Raw genomic sequence first — 26,192 nt, 5'->3', positions numbered from 1 at the left:
GTCCTGGTAAGTCGCAGGTTCTGTTAGTGGCATGAAAACGTTGCTGCAGGCGATAAACCGTGGTGACATTTACTCCAAATGCCCTCGCAACTTGCTGAACTGATTGTCTGGCATCAAGTCTCCCGATCGCCTGTTGGCGCTGATCTGGTGATAGTCTCGGCATCGCGCCTGTGTCTCAGAAATGAATGTTGTAACAGTTTTGTGAGTACGGTACAGCTTGCCTGAACACGAAAAGCTGCTTTTTCACATTGTGCATGTGCTGAAAGTGGTCCCCATGACGGTTTGGGATCCCCGTCAACAAGACCTCACGTGTGACCCAGATAACGGCAAACACGGTTCTGACAAGATAAGACCGCTAAAACAACACGTGCAGAACATGCTAGTATCATTATTTTCTTTTTATTTCAAGTCCATAAAGGTTTAATTAACGCATCCTTTATTTGCGTTTCTTTTGCCTCCGAGTTTATGTTTTAGTGCAACTCTAAATTCTTAGTAAATGTGATACGGTTTAGTGTTGTTGGTTTTAAGTGCAATTCTTCATTATTAGTAAATGTGATGTATCTTTTGTCTGTAATCGCCTGGCACTGCATGGCAATTTTCCTGTATAAGGATCGACAGTAACATTTTGAGTCTTGAGTCTTGAAATACAGCGCTTTTTGGCTCACGTAAGTGTAGCCTATGCGATGCTAACTTTTGTCTGTCTGTGCGTGCGTGCGTGCGTGCGTATGTATGTAGGCCTATGTCTGTGGTAGAAACTTTAACATTTGACTGAACACCGAAATTAATACTAATTTTATCTGGTTATTATTCAAGCAACAGCTTCAAAGTATTGAAGCAATGATCAACATTTTGTCGGCACGTATGTAGTTAAAGTGTGTATCCAAAGAAAACGGGTGGTGTTTTTTTTTGTTTTTTTGTTTTTGGGGGGGGGGGGGGGGGAAAAACAGCTGACTGGTTTGTGTCGTGTGTGGTATGTAGACCAGGTCAGGGGTCAAGGTTAGGTCAGATCGCGTGAAGGATTGTGGTATAGATACAGTTATCACCGAGCTGCAGTTCGCCGATTTCACATTGTTCGGTTTCGTAGCCCCAGAAAAATAGATAAAGAAGATACCAAAGGAGATTTCCTACAGGTTAATCTGCACAGCGTGTTTCCAGTGTCTGCGCGAGGAAGCGCTGTCGAAAGCGCAGTGTCGATCTGGCCATCTGGCAGTCGTGTCCCCGTAAGTTAGTAGGCTACAGACAGACAGATCTAGATCTAGTGTCTCGCACTCTTGCACCGTGTCACCTATGCTTACCGTGTGTGTGTATGTGTGACGGAGTGATTGAGTTTGTGTTACTGTTTGTCGATTTCTTACGTGAGCCTTGAAGGCTTCGCCTCTTGTTGTCATTGTACCCCTCAACATTGACACAAAAACCTACTCTTTTTGACCACTGATGAGATCGACACCTGCATCAATAGGAATGGCATTACACAAGAAATACACATTGACAAGATAGCAAAACAAAACAACCTGTCACCTGTTTCCTTCAGGCAAGCATTGCTTGCGGCTAGCCTCTCGCCATGCAAGGTAGCGAGTGTGTATATATGAAACGGTTTGATGGCTAGCCGCTACACAAGTGTTCAACACAATTGGTTGATACCGAAAAGGTGGTCTGCACTGGTCGGTAAACAGCCATTAACAGCCAATCGGATTGGCAACTAGTGTCTGCCATTTTTTCTTGCGTAGCGAGCACCTTCAAGGCATGCTTGCCTACTCTCGCCAAATCCTAGCGTTCTTCAAGTCGCGGCAAGAATTTCCCAAGAACGGCTACTTTCTCACCCCACTCACCAAATCTCGCGACAAAGAAACGGAGGACAGCTCAACCCGTCTGGGTTCAGCTGTAGTAGATTTCCGGTTTTTACATTTAGTCAAGTTTTGACTAAATGTTTTAACATAGAGGGGGAATCGAGACGAGGGTCGTGGTGTGTGTGTGTGTGTGTGTGTGTGTGTGTGTGTGTGTGTGTAGAGCGATTCAAAGTAAACTACTGGACCGATCTTTATGAAATTTTACATGAGAGTTCCTGGGTATGAAATCCCCAGACGTTTTTTTCATTTTTTTGATAAATGTCTTTTATGACGTCATATCCGGCTTTTTGTAAAAGTTGAGGTGGAACTGTCACACCTTCATTTTTCAATCAAATTGATTGAAATTTTGGCCAAGCAATCTTCGACGAAGGCCGGACTTCGGTATTGCATTTCAGCATGTAGGCTTAAAAATTAATTAATGACTTTGGTCATTAAAAATCTGAAAGTTGTAATTAAAATTATTTTTTATAAAACGATCCAAAATTACTTTAATTTTATTCTTCATCATGTTCTGATTCCAAAAACATATAAATATGTTATATTCGGATTAAAAACAAGCTCTGAAAATTAAAAATATAAAAATTATGATTAAAATTAAATTTCCGAAATTGTTTTAAAAACAATTTCATCTTATTCCTTGTTGGTTCCTGATTCCAAAAACAGATATTCTTTCTTTCTTTATTTGGTGTTTAACGTCGTTTTCAACCACGAAGGTTATATCGCGACGGGGAAAGGGGGGGAGATGGGATAGAGCCACTTGTTAATTGTTTCTTGTTCACAAAAGCACTAATCAAAAAATCGCTCCAGGGGCTTGCAACGTAGTACAATATATTACCTTACTGGGAGAATGCAAGTTTCCAGTACAAAGGACTTAACATTTCTTACATACTGCTTGACTAAAATCTTTACAAACATTGACTATATTCTATACAAGAAACATTTAACAAGGGTAACAGAAGAAACAGAATCCGTTAGTCGCCTCTTACGACATGCTGGGGAGCATCGGGTAAATTCTTCCCCCTAACCCGCGGGGGGAACATATAGATATGATATGTTTGGATTAAAAACACGCTCAGAAAGTTAAAACGAAGAGAGGTACAGTAAAGCGTGCTATGCAGCACAGCGCAACCGCTACCGCGCTAAACAGGCTCGTCACTTTCACTGCCTTTTGCACAAGCGGCGGACTACGGTCATTGTGAAAAAATGCAGTGCGTTCAGTTTCATTCTGTGAGTTCCACAGCTTGACTAAATGTAGTAATTTCGCCTTACGCGACTTGTTAGTGTTTATCTTTTAGTTTCAGATCGACAGATTGACCAAAAGTTTTCATATTGCTTCACGCGACTTGTTTTATTATTCATTGAAGGTGACTTTGGAAATTTCAGAGAACAGTAGCTCAGAAAAGTAGCCACATACCAAACACAGACTGGCAGGTTGAAACTGGATCCCCAATAGCTTAATAAATAATTGCTTCCCAACAGGACAATGTCGACAAGCTAGCCTAAATCGGCCGAAGCCTTGGGATCGTTCGACTGAGGCTGTACTATGAAATTGTGTCATTGTTGGAAGACTCAGCATGCTGGTACATGTATAACAGACAATATTACCAATGTAAACATTTAATTATTAACGAGCACCTTCAAGGTGATGACTGATAAATATTAGCACACACACTGACACACACACACACACACTGACACACACACACACACACACACTGACACACACACACACACAGGCAAATTGAACAGTACTCAAAATCATCTAATGCCATTGTTTTTACAAATTTCTCCCAAACAAAACTTGTACATTCACTACATCATTTGCAACAACAGAGAAATAGCACACTAGCAAATCAGCACACATTCTTTTTCTTCTGCGTTGCTTGGCTGCATCTCTCATATGCACCCAGGGTTGTTTTATCCACACAAGTGGGTTTTAATGTGTAGGGTCGTTTTTCCCTCTGCCATGCACTCTCAAAACATGGGCATGTTTTCTTGTGTAGACCAGAACTTTGTAACAAAAAATTGCTATGACACTACAAGTGTGACACTATATATGGCTCCTATTTGCACATCTTTTTTGTAGGTACATGTATCATGGGATAAAAACAACAACGTGGCGTCTTACTTTCTAGAATGCATTTCACCTCTTCGAAATTGGAGTGCTCTTAATATTCTGAATGAGAAGTTTGATTTGTCCCACACAATATGATGCTGACCTTGCCAAACATTGTTGCCCCAGAGATGTAAGCTATCTGTGATCCACACAAAAAGCCACAGTTAATATGATTTAATGAAGTATTGTAAGGCACCAAGTGTCCCTGTAAGGTACCCCGCAAAAGACACTCGCGCACACTGATGTGAGTTATTTTTCCATCGTTTTTAAACTGTTGTTAAATGCAAACCTGAAATGATATCTGCAAAAGATTCATGCAGCATGTTTTAAAAGCTGGACGACAAATGTATGTTATATAGGTTGAATTTTGTTTAACTTCTTCATAAACTGTGTGATAAGGTTAAGAGGTGAAGTGAGCCTTAAAGTATAACGTGATGTGAAGCAACCAAAGGTGTAACTTTGACCTTCCACCAAAATCATAAAATGCAAACATTTTTTTCAACCAGATGCAGACAGTCGTGCAGGACATCAAACACTTTATATTATTAATATATAAAGAATCTGCAGAATCAGTATTCAAGGCACCTATTTGTGTCATGCAACCTCTAAAAACTGACACAGAATATTCCCGCTTTTGACTCGGTTGACTTCCACTATAGTCGAAATTGCATAACATGAAAAATATGCAGAACAGCCATACAAAATTATTTGCACTGAATAGGTAACTGATAGATCTTTCTACAGGTATTCTAGAATTTGGCCTATTCTAATATTCGGGTTGATTTTTTAATATACACATAGGTTTTTGTCTGATCGAGTTTGGGGGTACCCTTATTCGAGTGGCTGTTACGTGACCCTCATGACAGAAATCTAGAACTTTGTTTTGGGAATAATTTTTTACCTTTGATGTCAAAAGTAGTACGTACAATATCTTTATTTTACTCAGTTTAAAAGTCAAAAATCTTCATCGCAGTTAAAAAAATCAAATTGTTTATTGTTTTGTGGTGCGTTTTTTCCAAGTACAGTAGTGCAATTAATATAACTTGGGTCTATAAAAATGCTTTTGTCAATTACTTTATATTCACCATGTTTTAACGCAGTCCAAGTAATTACTGAAGATTTTGTAAGTATATCACTCTTTGAAATATAATTATAATCAACTTAACAAATTACATGATTAATTTTCTGCCCTAATTATCTTCATCTGGTTGAAAACTATGCATTTTTACAATTTTGGTGGCAGGCAAAGTTACGCCTTTGGTTGCAATCACAACTCACTTAACCCCTGCAACATGTTATGCAGTTTATCAAAAAGTAAATCAAAATTCAACATACAAACGTACATGTACCATACAGCCCATAAAATATCCTGCACAAAACTGTTTTTGTTTTTGAGATAACGTGTCTGGTTTGTATTTTTACAAAAGTTTAAAAACGACAAAAAATGTAACTCTGACAGTGTGCGCGAGTGTTGCGTGTTTCTTTCACCGGGTACTGTACATGCAGTTAATAATACCAAGGGCAGACAATTTCTCATGATATAAATTGCGATGAATAAAAATGTTATGTTATACTTTCAAAGCAATGACAAATGAACGTTTTGTTAAAATTAACTACCGATCTTCTTCTTCTCTCCGTTGGGACCGGGTTTATTTGATAAACGTAAGTGGTCCCGCGGTCAAGCTTAACTGTTATATGCATGATTGTACAAAATTGCAACACAGCCATTTGTATGGCAAAAACTTTGCACTACTAAATGCCAAAGCTTTAACACCTAGCTTTAAAATCCCTCAAAATCATCTCTCTCTCTCTCTTTCTCGTACACACACACACACACACACACACACACACACACACACACACACACACACACACACACCGAAATGGGGAAAGAGGGAGAGTGAAGATATAAATACCTCATTTACAGGACTTATTACAACACATTTTAACAAACAAACAAAAGGCCCAATCTGAAGAGCAGCAAGGCCATTCTGCCTGTCAACAATGACTAAAGCATGCCCACAACAAACAGGGGCCATATACCTGAAGAACATTTAACACCTCAGATTCTGTGAAATGAACCACAGGCAGCAGCATCACACAATTGCACAAGTGGAATATTGTATGGCAGAAGTTATCCATCAACAGCTGACAAAATATACCTGTACAGTGGGAACCCCCTTTTAAGAGCCCCCCTTTCAAGACTCCCTCCCTTTTAAGACCCGATTTTCTTAGATTATTGGAGGTCTTAAAAGGGGGGTTCCACTTTCTTTCTTTCTTTATTTGGTGTTTAACGTCGTTTTCAACCATTCAAGGTTATAGGGGGTTCCACTGTATTGGTAAAGAAATACCAAAACACTGGGTCCTGTTGTGGTTTCTCTGGTGTTTTAATATTTTATGGCACTTCTGAAGGGACTGAGTCGGCTTGAGAGAATTTGTGCATAAGCAAAAACAAAACAGTACCTGACTTTTGTGTTTGCATGTATTGTTCAACTGGAAAGGTTATAATGCCTCACCAAGAAAATGTTACATAACCTTTGACAATAGCAATTCTAATTAAAACACACTTCCAAGCAACCTAAGTCTTCTTCTGCTTTTGCAACTGAGGATGTGATGAAACTGTCTGCTGTATGGGCAAAGTTCAGGAGATCACCAAACTCAAGAGTAAAAGCATTGCAAGGCAATAATCTCTACATCTGTCAACCTGGTAACTTCTGAGCAAAAGATAAATAAATAATAAACAATACAGATTAGTTTAACAAAAGAAAAAAAAATGTTTCTCTTTGCATAATGGACATATTTACACCAGCAAGACTAAATTGCAAGCAAAATCAGCAACTATTATGCATTACCAACGCACTGGGTCAGTCTTTCTTTCTTTATTTGGTGTTTAACGTCGTTTTCAACCGTTCAAGGTTATATCGCGACGGGGAAAGGGGGGAGATGGGATAGAGCCACTTGTCAATTGTTTCTTGTTCACAAAAGCACTAATCAAAAAATTGCTCCAGGGGCTTGCAACGTAGTACAATATATGACCTTACTGGGAGAATGCAAGTTTCCAGTACAAAGGACTTAACATTTCTTACAATTACTGCTTGACTAAAATCTTTACAAACATTGACTATATTCTATACAAGAAACACTTAACAAGGATAAAAGGAGAAACAGAATCCGTTAGTCGCCTCTTACGACATGCTGGGGAGCATCGGGTAAATTCTTCCCCCTAACCGGCGGGGGGTACTGGGTCAGTCAACCAGATGAAATGGACAACAGAGCATGGGTGGGAAGAAGGGGGGGATAGGTGGGGACTCAAGAGTAGGCTATGGCTGCTGTGTGCTACAGGTCTGCGATTCTAGGGGAAGAGCAGCAGTGATGATAATAACCATGAACACAGGAATGAACACACCTACGCCAAACGATTTAAGAATTAAGGTTAACCTTAAATAATTAAGGTTAACCAGAATTATTTAGGTGCATGTTATGAAAAGCATATCAAATGTCTTTGTTGACGAGTTCCACCAATGAAAACATACACCTAATTATTTCAGGTTGACCCTAAATGCTCAGACACATAATTCGAATTAAGCAAACTGCTTATTTCAAATCAAGCAACCCTTGACCCGAACGGCGAGCTTATTTTGTTCCAGGTACTCTCAGAGCCAATCAGCTATATACATAATAATAATAATAATAATAATTGACATTTGCTATAGCGCATAATCATATCTATGCTCAATGCGCTTTACAATATTAATTTATACATCTCTAACCAGCATTTCTAGTCTGACTTCAAAGATTCACAACAGAAACGTTGTTTTGGTTCAGGTGCAAGCAAGCTTTGGCATGCATTTCTACACCCCAACCCCCCTATATAAAACATGCAACACAGAAGATGACTGGCCACTAAGGTTTATGACACCCTCAACTGTGAGGGAACAAAGAACTGCTGGGCTAACCGGCCTTGCCGCGAGCGCCCCAGGCTGGTCATCTGGCTAGTACACATTGAACAAAGCAGATGGCGTAGTCAAACAGATGTGTTGTTATACACATACAAAATGCTTCCTTTATTGCTGCACAGTGTGTGTGCGTGTGCCATGAGTGTGTGTGTGTGCGTGAGTGCGTGTGTGCCACGGTGTGTGTGTTGGTGCATGTTAACTGATGATATTTTTGTGCGTGTGGTAGTGCTCGGGTACGTCTCTGTGTCAGTGGTGATGCATAGCACACTCACTAGCAGTTCGCTCTGCCAATGTCTGAACTGTTCATCGCCGTCACACCGATGGCAAAACTACACGGCTATAAATCACTGCACACGAGCAGACAGTTTTTGACGAAGCAGTCAATGTCCAAACATTGCTCTCACCCTTTCTAAAAATCAGACATGGGATTCAGAAAAAGTGATAATTAAGGAAAAAGAAGGTGGGGGTCTGGGGGCCGCAGAAGGCCCCCAGTAGGGTCCAGGGGCGATGCCCCTGGTCGGGATCTGGGGGCTTTGCCCCCAGAAGCTGAAGGTTTTTAGTGTTTTAGACATACAAAAATGGCCCTGAAATGCATATTTCAGCTTAATCATAAACCCCCCCCCCCCCTTTCTCTTCCTTCCCATGTTTCTCAAATTAATGTTACGCTAAGACTCAAAATAAGGAGGAGGAAGAGAGAGAGAGAGAGAGAGAGAGAGAGGCGGGTTGATTTTAGCAAAAGCATCGCCAACTTTCAGTTTCAAGTCTTGTGTCTTCTGGCCTTTCACGTATTTCCAGCTCAATGATACAACTTCATCGAGCCAGTCAAATCTCCAGAGATTTTTCTTGTACTTCTGCTGGTCAATTTCCCGGGCTAGAACGGTTTCGTCTCGCTTTAGCTTCCTCATCATTTTGGCAGGTGGCTCGAAGCGATGTAAAAATGGCGCCGAATCATTCTCATACGGTATGCTTAAACTGAATCCCCGATAGCTACGTTGAAACGGTGACTGTAGGAGACAAAGAGCGCGTTCCCATACGAATCGACCAGCAACAGTCTGACCGTTTTAGGAACCAACCGTTCAAGAATAGTATGGAATGGAGCGTCGCGATCAGCGGACCGGCCGAAAAACTTGGGTCTATACCTACATATACCCCAAAATTTTCTCAGCGGATTTGCACGAATCTCAAGAATGATCCCTGGAGCCTAAAAATTTACGGAATTCCGTAAATTTACGGAAGAATCCCATGTCTGAAAAATACCTTTCAGCTTACTGGCTTTGCCGGAAAGTTACTACACGGGAAGTTGTATCTGATGGTTCTCTACCCTAGTAAACACCTAGCTGTCCGCCATTTTCAATTCACGCTGTGAGGGCTGTGGTCACGGATGCCGGCAATGCAAGGGGAAATTTGATAGACCCAAGTTTGGTTATAATTAAGCTTCTCCGGAATTACTGAGTATAATTTGATTGGTGGAACTTGCAAACCGAGGCAGCTGATTGGCTGGTCAGAACATACACCTAAATATTTAAGGTTAACCATAAATAATAAAAGTATACCTTAATTGTATGACCCGAAGGGCGTGCCGTACACATCAGCTACTTAAGAACCCAAATCAGCTTGCATCCTTCTGTCAGATGTCCTCAACTTAACATGACAAGGTCCACTTTTTCAGGCACTCGCTTGCAGCCAGTCACTGAAAACAACTGTTCCTTCTCTGGGTAAAATGACAACTCTTGCATGACCTCCTCCACTATTACCTCTGGTATTTCTTCCAGTGATGGATAATGTCGTTTCAACACCAACTGGTCCCGGATGCACTGACGAACAAATGTCCTTTCTAGCGGCAGGAAGGGGAGAAATGCGGTGACCAAGTGCTTGCTGATGAGCTCGCTGTGCCAGAGTCCACCTGTAGCAAAAGCTGAACATCATGAGCTGTAGTAGGTTTACCTGTTGCCCTGCTTCTCATACTACATAATGCAACAACACACTTCACCAACAACACTAAATGTCATTTAAAAGATGCTTTTTAATGGTTTTGTGGAACACTAACAGTAACACTGAACAATAACAACACGCACAGACAGCACTAACAGGCGAAAATACAACATTTAGTCAAGTAGCTGTTGAACTCACAGACTGAAACTGAACGCAATGCCACACTCGTAGCATCGTCAGTCCACCGCGCACGACAAAGGCAGTGAAATTGACAAGAAGAGCGGGGTAGTACTTGCGCTGAGAAGGATAGCACGCTTTTCTGTACCTCTCTTTGTTTTAACTTTCTGAGCGTGTTTTTAATCCAAACATATCATATCTATATGTTTTTGGAATCAGGAACCGACAAGGAATAAGATGAAGATGTTTTTAAATTGATTAGGACAATTTAATTTTGATCATAATTTTTATATTTTTAATTTTCAGAGCTTGTTTTTAATCCAAATATAACATATTTATATGTTTTTGGAATCAGACAATGATAAAGAATAAGATGAACGTAAATTTGGATCGTTTTATAAAAAAATTTTTTTTTTACAATTTTCAGATTTTTAATGACCAAAGTCATTAATTAATTTTTAAGCCACCAAGCTGAAATGCAATACCAAACCCCGGCCTTCGTCGAAGATTACTTGACCAAAATTTCAACCAATTTGGTTGAAAAATGAGAGCGTGACAGTGTCGCCTCAACTTTCACGAAAAGCCGGATATGACGTCATCAAAGACATTTATTGAAAAAATGAAAAAAACGTATGGGGATTTCATACCCAGGAACTCTCATGTCAAATTTCATAAAGATCGGTCCAGTAGTTTAGTCTGAATCGCTCTACACACACACACAGACAGACACACACACACACGCACATACACCACGACCCTCGTCTCGATTCCCCCCTCTACGTTAAAACATTTAGTCAAAACTTGACTAAATGTAAAAAAAAATGTGCAAAGGTTTCCCACCTTCATGGCTGATTGACATTATTGTTGCACTTGCAACTGCCCTGTCACAGTTACTGTCAAACATGAGTCACACTTTCACACATAATAGTGATACTCAATTATTGATTCATTTAGTTCCCTTTGCCAGGGACCTATATTTAGAGTGATAGGAAACTCCGCCGCCTCACGCGAAATGCGTACCTAACGTGATGCGCGAGACGCAAATAGCATTCGGCTTCAGCGTCAGCTGACTCTAGTGACTTTGTGCATGGGAATTCACCGTCCAGTTTATTTCTGTTTACTGCGTTTTCACTTGGAATTCGACAACTCTTGTTCAAGGTGAGTGTTTATATTTATCAGGAGTCCAAGTTTTTGTTTTCTTTTTGTCATTCAACTCATGAAAACCGACGTAAATTAGCATCGAAGTTGGCAGTTGGTTACCCCACTGGGCACGGCTTTGAGGAAAAAATGGCGTTTTCATGCCCCAACATGCGATGGTTCCATTTTCATGATGAAATTATTCAGTGTGGATTTTTTTTAAATCGGCAGAGGTGCAAGCATTCACTAACTTTGTAAATAATAAAACTCGTTTTGAAGTTTTAACTGATTTACGCTAGTTGTTATTGTTGAAAGTATAACTGAAAACGGTGTCCCGTGAAACTATTCAACAGGGCCGAAAAGTTTCAAAGTCCGATGTGCAAAAGTTGAATTTTGTGACAAGAAAAAGACATAAAAAGAAGCATTTGATTTTAAAACTGCCCTGTTTGTGTTGTAATTTGTTTATGATAGTAATGCATGACAGCAAACCTTTTAAACATGAAGTCCAAGATTTATACAAAAAAGTCTCCTCAAGTCTCAGAATTAAAATGTTTTCAGCAGGGAAGCCTCGAAAATGCGTCTTTTTTTGCTAATTTTCAAAAGTTTTGCTATCAATATCTTCAACAGAAAAATTCTGAACATTTCAGAAAAAATGTAATGGTGTTAATGATTATGTTTTTGAAAGCAAGAAGCATCCATGGTTCCTTTCTTTTTCTTACTTTAATTAAATCATTGCATTAAAGTTGGGATATTTGGACATATTTGCAGATGATAACAGAATTTCAGTCCTAGTCTGAGAGCTATTGCTGCATGACTCTACCGACAATCAAAGAGTCAAATAAATCATAAAATATGTCATGTCATATATGAAAAGAAAGGGTTTTTCCTGCACAATTCATCTGTACATGTGTCATATCTGTACTGCTGTTTATCTGACTTTAATTTCATATAATAATGATAATTTAACAGATTTACAGTTACCTTAAAGTCAAAGCGTATACATTTTTTTCAATTTTGTTAGTGGTGAGCTGTTAATTTTATACTTATAATAATAATTATTGTTTGCAAAGAGTGTTGCAACAAGGAATCAGAAACACATTTAATTGGTTATGTAGAGGCATATATGTAATATGTTTATGTTGTCATTATTTTAATGATTTTCCAGATATGGCGACGAAAAACGTGTTGGAATGCCTCGGAAAGGATCGAGATTTAAACATGATGCAGCATGCGGAAAGAATGCTGAAGAAAGGAATATGAAGACTGAGGAAGACAAGTTGTCACAGTTTTGTACTCAGATCCAGTAAGTATTTTTCATAATTTAAATTTAAAATAATACACTATATTGTCAGCAGATTTGAATGTAGAAGGGATGACCGAATTTAGGTATGTCAAGTACTCTAGCCTGGATTTATGAAGGTAAATGCAAGAAGCAGGGACTAACTACATATTTCTCCTGTTTCCAGCCGGCGCACCGCACGAAGGAAGGGAGATAAACGCGCAAAATACTGGAGAAGAGTAATATCCGGCTTCGCCGGGACAGTGACCTTCTAAAAATAGTATAACGCGAATATGGATTGAGCGTTGTCGACAGTGACCTTCTAAAAATAGAAACGGGAATATGGATTGACGCCACACGAAGGAAGGGAGATAAACGCTGAAAACACTGGAGAAGATAAGGAAGAGTTACTGGGAATGGATCCAGAGAAAAACCAAAATCGGTTCAGCGCTGCGCGCTGAGAGCACATGTTGAAATATCTCATCGACCAGGTTGTGTCCGGGGTGTACCTGAATATGGCCACCAAATTTGAAAGAGATCCATCGAGAACTTTGGCCGTGCATCGCGGACACACACACACACACACACATACACAAGTCATATATATATATAGATAGATGCAACAAAACAAAAAAACACTAAAATAGGGAGAGGTGATAGAAAAGAAAGCACGCATCATCACCTTCATACCAAACCTTGATGACACTGTATGACAGGAAACTAATTTATTCACACACAAAAAAACAAAGAGCAGGCAGATGAATGCAGTCACAATGAATGAAGTATACGTCACTATGCATATGAGCACAGTTTAAAATTCACACAAGCATCAGAATATTAATTTTGCAGTACCAAAAAATGCACATGACAATGGAAAAGAAAACCATTATTCTGCTTCTGGACTTTTCACAGAGTTTGACAGGACAACATAACCAGTTCAGTTCCCAAATATAAGTGCTTGCACTCCACACATCAGTTCACCTGTACCCATACACTGAAAGTACTGAGGAAAGAGATCAGTATGGACTGCCAAATATGTCCAAAACATGCTAGCCATCTGAATACTGATTCAAGCTATGTCTACCAGATGGACATGCTGCATAAAGTGACTGTGAACATGAATACCTTCAGTCCTGAACCTAAGGAATATCATTCATAAGTTCATGGTACCTTGTCCACATCTGTGCACCCTGCATCTTTATTATTGACGCGTGAGTGAAGCTTATAAAGTCTTAAATGTTTCATCATCTCATCCACATTGCCATCTCTTGAGACGATACTTGCCGCTATGGCAGTAAGAGATGATTTCTCTGAAGATATATTAATATAGGCATCCTCTTCAATCCTTTTAATAGTGTTGATGACCAGGTCTCTGAAGGTTGCATTGCTTAGGCGGGTGTTCCTCTCAGCGTCACAGCAGTCTCCCTCAACCAGTCCGTCTAAAACTGCAACTGCATCAGACTGGGCGTCACCGTTGTCAATTCAATGCTCACTGGCTGAAACAGAGAATGATAACATACAACTTAATGAATGCAGTCAGGTAAATTTCAACATCAGGATACACAGCACAATTCATGTTTACTGCTCATCATGTAAAAACTAAAATGAACATGTTCTGTAAGTATGCAGGTTCCCAAACAGATGTCTAATATAACAGAAATCCCCATTCACAAATTCCTACTTCACTGCTTTCAGGAGATGCATTAATCTGTTGGGCTTCAAGGTCCACTGATAACACGGTTTTACTGTGATTGGTATGTTGGTATTCCATGTAATACTATAATAACTTACATTTTTATTTTATTAGGGTAGGTGTTTCAGTTAGATATTATATATTATTATGATAATAATTATGAACCACACACGCACACGCGCAGATATATATGGAGTCTTACCTTTCAAATGTGGCTTGTTGTGCTTCTTGGTGACATGTCTTCTGAAACCGCTGATAGAGGCATAACTATTAACTGTTGGTGCAATCGGGACACTTGAAATTCTTCGCAGACGAACGTTGACGCTTTGCAGGAGGCGGAAGAACCATTTCGCTTGCGATTTCGTCACTTTCAGGTTTGGAACCGCTTTCACTTGACTCCACATCATCCTCCGTAAATTCTCAAAAAATGTACTCCAGTGGCAAGTCGTCCCACTTCAGAAAATCCTCTTTTGTTGACATCCTTTCTCCCACAACAAGCGCTAAAATGTAAACAGGAAGCCGAACAGAATCGGTTAAATTGTATCTCCGGCAGAGAAGAGCTCTGCAAGGGACGGTATTACACTACCGCGGACAGTTCGTGGCATACGCAGTTACCTTTTTCTGCGGTAGGCGACCATCCTCGCAGGCGGAGTGAAGGAGTTTCCTATCTATCTAATATAGGTCTATGCCTTTGCACATGGTCTCTTTAGCAGCAGGGAACAACACAAGACTTTCTCTTGTTCCACCAAAATCTGGTCTGCATTACTAACAGAAGCTTATCTTTTTTCTTTTTTCTTTTTTTTTGGGGAGGGGGGGGGGGGGTAGTACTGATGTCTCATTTACTACAAGTATGGTGGAGGGCTCTGGGGTGTTTTTTTTACAATAACAGCTGTTATGGTGAACTGACCTGGTACCAATAATTTAGATCATTATGTCTTTTCAAAATTGGCTTCCATATTCTTGTAGTTGTACATGAGTTGTTCTTTGCTACTGGTCACAAGTGGGGGTCAGCTCACACGGACGCATTTTTCAATACAGTCTAGGGGAGAAACTGGTCACAAAGCACCCAGTACATGCCAGAGAGATAGGGGAATCGGCACAATCAAAGAAAATACCAAAATCATTCAACAGATATGGAAATATTAAGATTTACTGTGAAAATGCTAGCAAAAATGGCGTCCAAAAACGGGAACGCACACTTGGTGCGTCTTTGAAGACTTACCTCCCGTTCTGTGTTGTTCATAATAGTCGTGTTTGTGCTGTTTTTGTTGAAATAGTATCTAATAAAACTGATGCAGTTCTTGAAATGTTGCGAAATATTGTTGTCTTTGTGAAATGCGAGAGTGTTCTGAGGCGTAATCTGCATACGGCTGATGTCCCACTTAGGGTACCCTACTTCGATCAGCGTTTCACTCCAAATGAGCTTCATAGTAGAAAAGCAGATACACTACCAAAACACTGCATAACAGATCTACAAGACTGAGCCAGAATCATTAAAATTTACTTCCTGTATAAAATATTGCAATCAAATTTGCTCACGCCGTCCCACATGCAACACAGGTTACCTTCGCCTTCGATTCAAAGTAAATCCACGCTAACTGAATTACCATCGAAACGCAGATAACGAACTGATTCGGAGATTACACGCCACATATTTATGCTATTTTACACACAAATTTCAACTGTATTGTTTCGCGATAAACAGCCATAAACAAACAAATGTGGCGCCGTCACTTTGCTTCAGAAGGAGAAAAGCAGGTTACCAAGAGATTGTTTCCGATACCTGTCGGATTAAAATCATCGTTTTTCACGAATGAAGGCTCTTTGGCAGATCTGGTGAGTTGGAAACTGTCTATGAATGTTTCATTTAATGTCAAATGCGTACATTCTTGTCCATATTGTTACCTTTGGGCTCATAAATGAAGTCAATGGTCGTGTTTTCCTAAAGTGACTTTTGTCAGCATAGAACTTACTGTGCTTTGATCATTGACTGAGAAGAATCTTCCGATGACACTAGTTCATTTCACTACGCGACTGCAGATCTGCAAGGAAACGTATGGCAGGGGAAATAAGCTTAACTGAAGACGAATAAGCGGAGTAACTGTTCTTCAACGGATTGCTCTCACTGATCTAAATATTTAGATCTTGTCGTCTGCTAGTCTGCTAGTAAGTAGTCTTCGGTCGTGTGAAAGTCACATCTATTTCGACTGTGTGCATCGATCCGTGTAGTGAAATGTTGATCTTTGATGATTTGGCAACATAACTTCGCTACATGTGCTTCGAGTGTATCTCCCCGTTAACCATTTGAAAACGTCTTTTAACAAGACCATGTTTCGACAGCCCAGACGGGGAGGATCCTCGATAGCTCACAGGGTATATAATGTTTTCCGCCGTTTTTTAAAGAATCCTTTCAAATTTACTATTCCAAAAGTACCCTATGACACGACTCGAGTGGCAAAGAACATTCTCTGCAATTCCTGTCTCAGTCCGTGCAGCCTTTTCGGGTCCTATCGTCATCATACAAACATACACACAGACACACAAGAACCACCTTTAAAAGTTAGATTATGTAAGAACCATGTGAACCAGTGATTTTTTCTTATGTACATCAGATACTACAGTATTTCTGCTTTATGAAAAGCTATATTTCAAAAACAAAACTAGAGATTTGAATTTTGACCACTTTTCCCCCTTTCTGTCACCAGTACTGAAGAACAACTCACATGTAGTTCACATATTTTTAACAGCTAGGCAACTGTTTTGCCCTGTCTACCAGAAATTAAAGCAAAAAAGAAAAGTCAACAAGCAATTGATATAAGGGACATCACTCATGGGCTAGTGCTCTTTATGAAGAAATCATCCGCACAAACATCCTTGTGATTGACAGCAAAAGCATAAAAACAAGTCGCGTAAGGCGAAAATACAATATTTAGTCAAGTAGCTGTCGAACTCACAGAATGAAACTGAACGCAACGCAACGCAGCAAGACCGTATACTCGTAGCATCGTCACTCCACCGCCCGTGGCAAAGGCAGTGCACGTGGAATTGACAAGAAGAGCGGGGTATTCGTTGCGCTGAGTAGGATAGCACGCTTTTCTGTACCTCTCTTCGTTTTAACTTTCTGAGCGTGTTTTTAATCCAAACATATCATATCTATATATTTTTGGAATCAGGAACCGACAAGGAATAAGATGAAAGTGTTTTTAAATTGATTTCGAAAAAAAAAATTTGGTAATAATTTTTATATATATTTAATTTTCAGAGCTTGTTTTTAATCCGAATATAACATATTTATATGTTTTTGGAATCAGCAAATGATGGAGAATAAGATAAACGTAAATTTGGATCGTTTTATAAATTTTTATTTTTTTTTACAATTTCCAGATTTTTAATGACCAAAGTCATTAATTAATTTTTAAGCCACCAAGCTGAAATGCAATACCGAAGTCCGGGCTTCGTCGAAGAGTACTTGACCAAAATTTCAACCAATTTGGTTGAAAAATGAGGGCGTGACAGTGCCGCCTCAACTTTCACGAAAAGCCGGATATGACGTCATCAAAGACATTTATCAAAAAAATGAAAAAAACGTTCGGGGATTTCATACCCAGGAACTCTCATGTCAAATTTCATAAAGATCGGTCCAGTAGTTTAGTCTGAATCGCTCTACACACACACACACACACACACACACGCACAGACAGACAGACACACATACACCACGACCCTCGTCTCGATTCCCCCTCGATGTTAAAATATTTAGTCAAAACTTGACTAAATATAAAAAGATATATTTTAAAAGTCATTGATACCTTGAGATTCTGAATTGATGGCAGCTTTTGCCAGGATCCTCTCCACAGCAGCCAGCTTGATGTCCTCTCTGTGTGATCCCTCTTTCCACTGGTCAAGGGCGTACTGTGTGATAGCTGTGCCACCAGCGTTGCTGTTTCACACAAACAAATATAACACACACACTTATACACAGAGCAGAGCAACATTTAACCTTTAAAAAACACATTTGTCTAATGAACTTGTCAAGGGGGAAGTAACTCCCCACTTCTTGTTTCCCGTATTGACTTGCAATCACACTGCATGTACTGACAAGATCAAATTAAAACCGGCCTAATTTGTTCGTCTTTCAAAAGTTAAAGGCACAGTAAGCCTCCCGTAAACCATCACAGAGCTCCCCGAGCGTCTAAATACAGTACAAGCATACTTCCATTTGAACGCTCACCGAACGGAAACATCCTGGCTGCTTTCTGTCGAGCGTGAGACATTTTCCAAGAATTTATTTTCGTGGACTTGGCCCTGAAGAACAATGGCGCCTCGTTTTTGCGCTAGACCTAACTTTTAAAATCTAAATAATAAATTGACAGCTTGTTACACAAACATTCTTTAATCATAAAAGAATTCGTTTTTCATCAAGACAAGATCAGAACAATTCGAAGTTGTGAAAGTTTAAAAAAAGAAAAGCCCGGAAGCAGGGTCACGCAAGGGTCGTAGCAGACGACGGCCCGGTTTATCAGTGCAAATCGCCGTTCCTCTCAACAGTCAAAAGCCATCGCTAGAGTTCTTGTGAACCACAGCCGTTGTTTCGTGCATAAAAAACGTGCTATTGTAGATAAGCTCACGTCGAGTCGCATTCAAATGACTAACTATGACGACTGCATTGTGAAAAGGGGGAAAACTGGATCACACGGGTTCACGATGGCTCAGGGGTAAGATAAACCACGCAAAAATAAATTCTTTGAAAATTGTTCGCTCTTTACGGAGGGCACCTAGGATGTTCTCAATTGGTGAGTGTTTAAATGAAAGGGTGTTTGTACTGTGTGTAAAAGCCTGACCGTATCTGTAATGGTTTACGGGAGGCTTACTCTGCCTTTAAGCTACCTCAAAAGACTAACATGGGCTAGCGAAACACTTGAAAATGTAATTACTGACGCACTCTAATTGACTGATTGATCTATACACTCACAGGCCAACCAACCTAGCTTGTAAATACCTGAGAAAAACAAAAATTGCATGTCGGTAGTCCACCCCTCCCAGCTCCTCGTAGTGGTCAAGGTAAGGTTTGATGGTGTCCAGCAGTCCTCCAGGCATCTTGTCCACCTCATCAAAGATAAACAGGGACTGCCCGCACTTCTTCACCTGCTTCTCTATCATCTCCCTCAGCTGGTCCTGTACATGAGCGAACACATCTTACATGATTATCTCAGGCTTGCTTCTCCAATACAGTGTCTGAAAGCCAAATAAAATGTCTTTGCTTACTCAATTGCACTGTCAAATACTCACCTATGCTCATACATAAACTGAGCAAAAAAATTATTGCACCCATTTTTGTACCCGAAATAAAACATTCATTGCCGTGTCATTTCATTCCAACTGTATATATGCCATTAAAGGCCCTACACTTGGCTACCGGGAACACTTTTCAGATCAAAGATTTTTGTTGTAGGTATCACGTGACCGCCGCCGAAATCAGGGTACCCTCAAAATTGACCTGACAAAAAGGTAATGTAACAATTAAAAAATCGACAAAAATTCAGAACAGGCTTAACTTGGCAACGTTTACAAACGAGAAGAAAGCCAAATCATTTATCTATCCAGAACAGGTTGTTTTGTTTTGCTATCTGGCGTATCTCTTGTGTTATGTCATTTCTACTGATGCAGGTGTAAACAAGAGGTTTTTGCCTCCATTTTGTGGGACATACAAGATACAAGAAATTTTATTGTCCTCATCAATACAAGGAAATTTGGCATGTGTGTGGCAAGACATAATACACTGATACATAGACATTTACAAAGCAACAACTGAAGTTCAATATCAGCACACCCTTACGCACACATACCCACTACTTCAGACACACAGGCTACATGTGCCCCTCGGACGTACGCAACCCACAATTCACCCAGCCATACAACTCCACATGCACTTACTCATTCATGCAGCACTCTAGCGCCCGGCCATGCACAACTCACAAACTGGAACCCTCGTACGGCTACATATGACACCCGCACAAACATTACAGCCTCAAACATCGTACTAGATCTACAACTAACAAGCATACATCCACCATCAAACACCGAATACATCATCACACATTACATCATAACATATTGCATTATAACACACGCACAAACATTACAACATCAAACATCGTACTATAATCTACAACTAACAAACAATCATACACTATCAAACACCAAATATATCATCGTACATTAAATTACATCATACCCCCCCACCCCACCATACATTCACAATCGACACAGAATACATCATCATACATATACATTACATCATAACATACGAGACTTACGTCCGGTAAATTTTGCATCGTTACAGATATTTGTTGAGATGATATGCAATCTTCCGGAATTTTTTTGAAAACATGTCATAAGTTTAAAGGTTTACATCTAAAAAAAAACCATGACTTTGCATGCGCACAGACAAATAAATGTTACAAATACTGCCAGTTTCATACAAATACAATCACTAGTTTACGTTTCCTGGTCCTGTAAACACGATCAAATATTTTTGGAGGATTGCAGTGCGATAGCCATGTTCAGTCATCCGTGACCACAGCATGTTTTGAGCGGCATTCAGCGATAACAGCTGTCAAAAGCAAACAGCCTGAACGTTCCATTTTTTCTCATGTGTTTACATGGCTAGCAAATGTCCGTCAGTCGTCATACTCAAATGAAACTTTGGCAGTTCTTGTAACAACCATTTGTCTGTATGCATGCAAAGTCATGAATTTTTAGGATGTAAAATCGTAAACCTGTGACAGGTTTAAAAACATTTTCCGGAAGAGTGCAAAACATCTGAGTGCAAGCATGTAGTGATCCAAAATGTCACCCAAGGTAAGTCTCGCATGTTGACTTCAGCCCCTGAAAGTTTTGAATCAATTCATTTAGGCATTGCTGAAATAAAGTGCTTTTTGTCATGGTACCTCTCAAAATGGACGCAAAATCCTCTGGTTTTCTACTGTTCATGCGTTCCACACCTGCATCAGTAGAAATGACATAACACAAGAGATACGCAAGATAGCAAAACAAAACAACCTGTTCTGGATAGATAAAAGATTTTTCTTTCTTCTCGTTTGCAAAAGTTTCCAAGCTGCGCCTATTCTGAATTTTTGTCGTTTTTTTTAAACGGTACCCTGACTTCGGTGGCGGTCACGTGATACCTACAAAGAAATCTTTAATCTGAAAAGTGTGCAAGGTAGCCAAGTGAAGGGCATTTAATGGTATATAAAGTTTGAATAAAATGACACGGGAATGATTTCTTAAGTTGGGGTACGAAAATTGGTGCAATAATTTGTTTGCTCAGTTTATATGCCAATGTGTACTCTCCCTCTTGAACATTAATGACGATTCAGCAGACTGTCTAAAATAGGAACTTGCTACTTAATCAGTGTCATCATTTTTATGAAAACATGTTCAGTGATAATGGTAACTTCATTAATTTTGCATCTTCTGATTCATGTATACCTTGGAAAAGTGCATTCTTTTGTACTGTAAAATCACAAATAAATGAGAAAAGTCAGAAATTCTGCTGACTACGGATGGTACCATGCAATAAATAACCTGCTAACTTTGCTTGGCAGACAAAGAACAGAATCTGTGACTGCAAATGACAGAGTTAACTGAAGTAAATGCACACCTTATAAAGAGGCACCATCTCTGCATGTGGGAATTCTTTGGTGACTGCAATAAGCCGCACATTTTCACTTTTCAGTCCCTTTTTGTACAGCATTTCAGCAACAATCTGGCTAACATGGTTCTTTCCTGTCCCCGTTGGTCCGTGGAATGACAAAACCAATGCTTTGTGTGGATCGGGTGTTCGGACATGTCCCTGGATGTGACTTGTAACTACCTTTTGAACCAAGTGTTGACCATAAAGCCTTTTCTTCAGGTCTATCTGCAAACCTGAAAATACACAGAATTGCTGGTACACATTACACAATCCTTTTTACATTTAGTCAAGTTTTGACTAAATGTTTTAACATAGAGGGGGGAATCGAGACGAGGGTCGTGGTGTATGTGTGTGTGTGTGTGTGTGTGTGTGTCTGTCTGTGTGTGTGTGTAGAGCGATTCAGACCAAACTACTGGACCGATCTTTATGAAATTTGACATGAGAGTTCCTGGGAATGATATCCCCGGACGTTTTTTTCATTTTGTCGATAAATGTCTTTGATGACGTCATATCCGGCTTTTTGTAAAAGTTGAGGCGGCACTGTCACACCCTCATTTTTCAATCAAATTGATTGAAATTTTGCCAAAGCAATCTTCGACGAAAGCCGGGGTTTGGTATTGCATTTCAGCTTGGTGGCTTAAAAACTAATGAGTGAGTTTGGTCATTAAAAATCGGAAACTTGTAATTAAAATTATTTTTTTATTAAACGATCCAAAAACAATTTCATCTTATTCTTCGTCATTTGCTGATTCCAAAAACATATAAATATGTTATATTTGGATTAAAAACAAGCTCTAAAAATTAAAAATATAAAAATTATGATCAAAATTAAATTTCCGAAATCGATTTAAAAACAATTCCGTCTTATTCCTTGTCGGTTCCTGATTCCAAAAACATATAGATATGATATGTTTGGATTAAAAACACGCTCAGAAAGTTAAAACGAAGAGAGGTACAGAAAAGCGTGCTATGCACCACAGCGAAACCACTACAGCGCTGAACAGGCTCGTCAGTTTCACTCCGTTTTGCACAAGCGGCAGACTACCACGGTCATTGTGAAAAAATGCAGTGCGTTCAGTTTCATTCTGTGAGTTCGACTGAGCTTGACTAAATGTTGTATTTTCGCCTTACGCGACTTGTTTTATTTTATAACACCATGTATGACTTTATCAATTCCTGTACTTTCTTTAGGACTGCAACTCTGTGATGATACTTTTTTTTGGCACTTGCAACAAATTTACATTACTCCTAAATTATAGTTGTCGGGCATGAAAATAATTCAGTAGCATAAAACTGCTGATACTTTAGGCCTCGAGCTTAAACTAAACAGAATTGTCCATCCATACGTCGTAGCCTATACACTACCTTAATCCTGGTCATATTTTGACGTGACCCAGTGTTTTTAGGAGGCAAGGCAGGGTAATTAAGGCAAGATTTAATTATTTCAGAAACCAATGCATTTTGAAGCACCACTGCTCACCCTGACAACTCATTTTCATACAAGAATGCATAGTCTTGATTTCTGTTTTCATGCAGAAGTGAAAATATTGCACACGCACGCAGAAAGTCTTTGCATTATAACTGACTCAGTCAGGGTTGATTTGCTTAAAAGGTCGCATTTGTAGAAAACCAAATCGCAGGTTACTTTTGGTTAGGTTTTAAGGGGGGCAATGGCCTAGTGGATAAGATGCCAGCCTACCATGTGGAAGGTTGAGTGTTCGAATCCCAGCTGCGGCTGGTGGCTTAAGGGTGGAGACTTTTCCGATCTCCCAGGGCAGATATGTACAGACCTGCTTGTGCCTTATTCCCCTTCATGTGTACACGTAAGCACAAGTCCAAGTGCGCACAGAGAAGATCCTGTAATCCATGTGAGAGTTTGGTGGATAATGCCAAAATATGTATTTGTTTCCGATGATAAGGCCCAAACAAATAGGGTCAGTAGTTTGGTTAATTTTATTTTTGTGGATTGGCGCTGTTGGCTTTTCAATGTTTCATTGGCAGCAAATCATGCAAGCTGTGTCCCCTGAATGTCAGAGAAGAGTAATTTTACTTGTAAAGTCTGCAAAATCAAGTTCTGTCATTTAATTTTCTTTGAAGTGTAACCGGAACGCTAAATGGTCTCCGGTGTCAAAAAAATGTAGGGTCAGGAGTAAAAAGAATAGTTAGGGTCGGTGGGGGAATCGGAAACATTGAATTTTGCCTTATAGAAACACGAAAATACTAAGCATGCATCCCAGAAATATGCGAAAGGCTGCCTAAACTGTCATGCATGTAAAAACCCACTCTTGCTATAAATAATACGTGTAGGGGGTTTCAGCTCATGAACGCAAAAGAAACAGAAGAAATTAAGTTTGGTTTTCTGCATCTGTCCATACTTTTCAAGAACAAATCAGCACACAGTCTCCTGTGAATGATTTTAAAAAGGAATTGTGGGTTATACACATTCCAGATTATATGATTAAATCGGCAAGCTATGTATGCTGCTTCACACCTGTGATGTTGTTAACAATCCATCGATCATCGCAGCATTCATAGAACCGACAGAAGACCAAGTTGAAGCTTGCTATACCGAAAGATGTCACTGCCGCTCCTACAGCATAGATGCCAGGTATTGGTGCAAGACACAACACGCCTGGAACACACCTGAGAAACAGCCAGTACAGTAACATACTGTGCAGATTCATACTTCAAAAAACACATCGATCTAGAGTAATATTTGTCGTAGTGTACGCAGGTTCGCGGAGAGTACTCTCCCTTCAGTGGTCTCTTGTGACCCATTATGAGCGAGTTTTAGCGTCAACTAAGGTGACTCGAGTCGAACCGGAGGTCGCAAAAACTCGGTCCGGTACGACTGGAGTGACGTCACCGGTTAACCAACTTTCAACCTTGCTTCCTGCGTAGGGTCTCTCCAGTTCCAAGATGGCTGCCAAGGCGAGGTGAGAAACTTCTGCAAATATTTTTTGACAAAGTTACGGATTGTGAGAAGACATTTGTTGTAAATCACTTAGCCTTTCAAAAATTAAGGATACTGGGTTGGATACTGTCTTGGTTTTAATGCATTTTATTTTTGCAGTGATGTTTATTTTGGGAAGAAATGAGGTCAACAGGAGTCTGGGTGCGATTTCGGCTCAAATGTACTTTAGCGCCCTGGGCTTTTACCCGGCTGTTTTGCGCTCGATTTTCACGCTCACTTCTTCATTGACGTTCGAATCGATAGTTCGATGTTTTGGCATTACATTCACATCAACAATAAAACAGTACTGCTTGTTCATCATCGTCGTCCATCAACTCTCCACAACAGTAAATCCGTAACGCGCTTGTCGCCATCTTGTTGCAAGGGACGCGACTGGACACAACCCAACAGCGTTTCCGCGAAGAAAAAACCAGACATGCGCAGTGACCCTACCGTAGCTCAACCCTGTTCCTCGCGAAAACTCGCTCGTTATGACGCGCCGTGAGAGAATTTTAAGTTTTACGCCCTCACGGCAAAGCCATTATAGCCTAGGGGAATGTTCCCGGGTTTTAATCCGACTTTAGATGCGATTCACAAGTTTATACGTGTTTAGGTGGTATCAGCCATCTGCGCTTATGGCAGAATGACCGAGGTCTTTTATCGTCGTCTTAGACCAGGTTTAATGTGTGCACACATGCGCACGAAAAAGATCCCAAGTTCACAGCGAAAGTCTCAGGGCTTGGAAAACACGAAGACACGCATGCATCATCTCTCGTCTCTGATTATCATGTTCGTATTTCGATACTTTGACGAGACAAACCCAATGCTGGTGTGTCAAAGAAGACATGCAGCCACAGCGGGCTTGTTCGAGTCAAAGTATCACACCATACATCAGTGTATCTTCAACATAGGTATTACCAATACCTGTCCCAATATAGGCCAACTACCTGGTCTAAGACGACGTTAAACCCTAATAGTCAGTCAGGTCTTTTACGTGCCACTGTACCTGTCACGATTTCATCTTTCGCCTGTGTACATATTTCCCCCTCGACATATACTCAAGACTGAAATGTTGTTTCCTGGTAAAATTAAGAAGTGAAATTATTTATGGACGAAAAGCATGTCAGTTTCTTGCATGTGAAGAAAATTGGTGGTAAAATGTAATAGATTTCACCCCCAAAATCGAATTCTTCGAAAACGTGTGTTGCGACCCATCTCGTCATCGGCGCTTTTCCGGAAATGACCTGCGCTTTGTTGGAATTCCAACAATGGCCGCCATTGTAGGAATTCCAACTTTGCGCTACGCGATTCTAGAAATGTACCGCGCGCATAGTGAGAATTCTGCTCTTTCTTAGAATGCGATGTAAAATGATACAAGTCATGATGGCCTATGATGATCCTTGTGT

At 40.0% G+C, this 26,192-nt stretch overlaps 1 protein-coding gene across 3 annotated transcripts; it reads right to left on the bottom strand.

Moving 5' to 3' along the window:
- Positions 1-3,605: 3,605 nt before the first annotated feature.
- On the bottom strand, positions 3,606-24,573 carry LOC138968516 (torsin-1A-like). Of its 3 annotated transcripts, XR_011456211.1 has the most exons (6): positions 24,325-24,573; positions 21,801-22,066; positions 19,137-19,312; positions 17,947-18,077; positions 14,340-14,637; positions 13,155-13,940 (listed from the first exon to the last, which is right to left on the bottom strand). XR_011456211.1 is itself a non-coding variant. In XM_070341088.1 (5 exons), the coding sequence occupies exons 1-5, from the start codon at positions 24,515-24,517 to the stop codon at positions 9,557-9,559; spliced, it is 1,044 nt and encodes a 347-aa protein (XP_070197189.1). In that variant the 5' UTR covers positions 24,518-24,573; the 3' UTR covers positions 3,606-9,556. The 3 variants fall into 3 exon arrangements, 2 of the variants coding, with proteins under 2 accessions (XP_070197189.1, XP_070197190.1); XM_070341088.1 differs by lacking the exons at positions 13,155-13,940; positions 14,340-14,637 and adding an exon at positions 3,606-9,834; XM_070341089.1 differs by lacking the exons at positions 13,155-13,940; positions 14,340-14,637 and adding an exon at positions 3,606-9,822.
- Between the last annotated feature and the right edge of the window lie 1,619 nt (positions 24,574-26,192).

This window comes from Littorina saxatilis, linkage group LG6, assembly GCF_037325665.1.
Source record: "Littorina saxatilis isolate snail1 linkage group LG6, US_GU_Lsax_2.0, whole genome shotgun sequence".
In the NCBI taxonomy this organism is placed as follows: domain Eukaryota; kingdom Metazoa; phylum Mollusca; class Gastropoda; order Littorinimorpha; family Littorinidae; genus Littorina; species Littorina saxatilis.
Note: the sequence above shows the minus strand (reverse complement) of the source record. Positions and strands in the feature narration are given on the sequence as shown.

Coding starts and splice junctions, on each gene's coding strand:
- LOC138968516 (XM_070341088.1), bottom strand. CDS start 24,517: ATGAATCTGCACAGTATGTTACTGTACTGGCTGTTTCTCAGGTGTGTT. Junction 19,313..21,800: donor AGATGGTGCCTCTTTATAAG/GTGTGCATTTAC, acceptor GCTCATGTACAG/GACCAGCTGAGGGAGATGAT. Junction 9,835..17,946: donor CATCAATTCAGAATCTCAAG/GTATCAATGACT, acceptor CATGATGTTCAG/CTTTTGCTACAGGTGGACTC.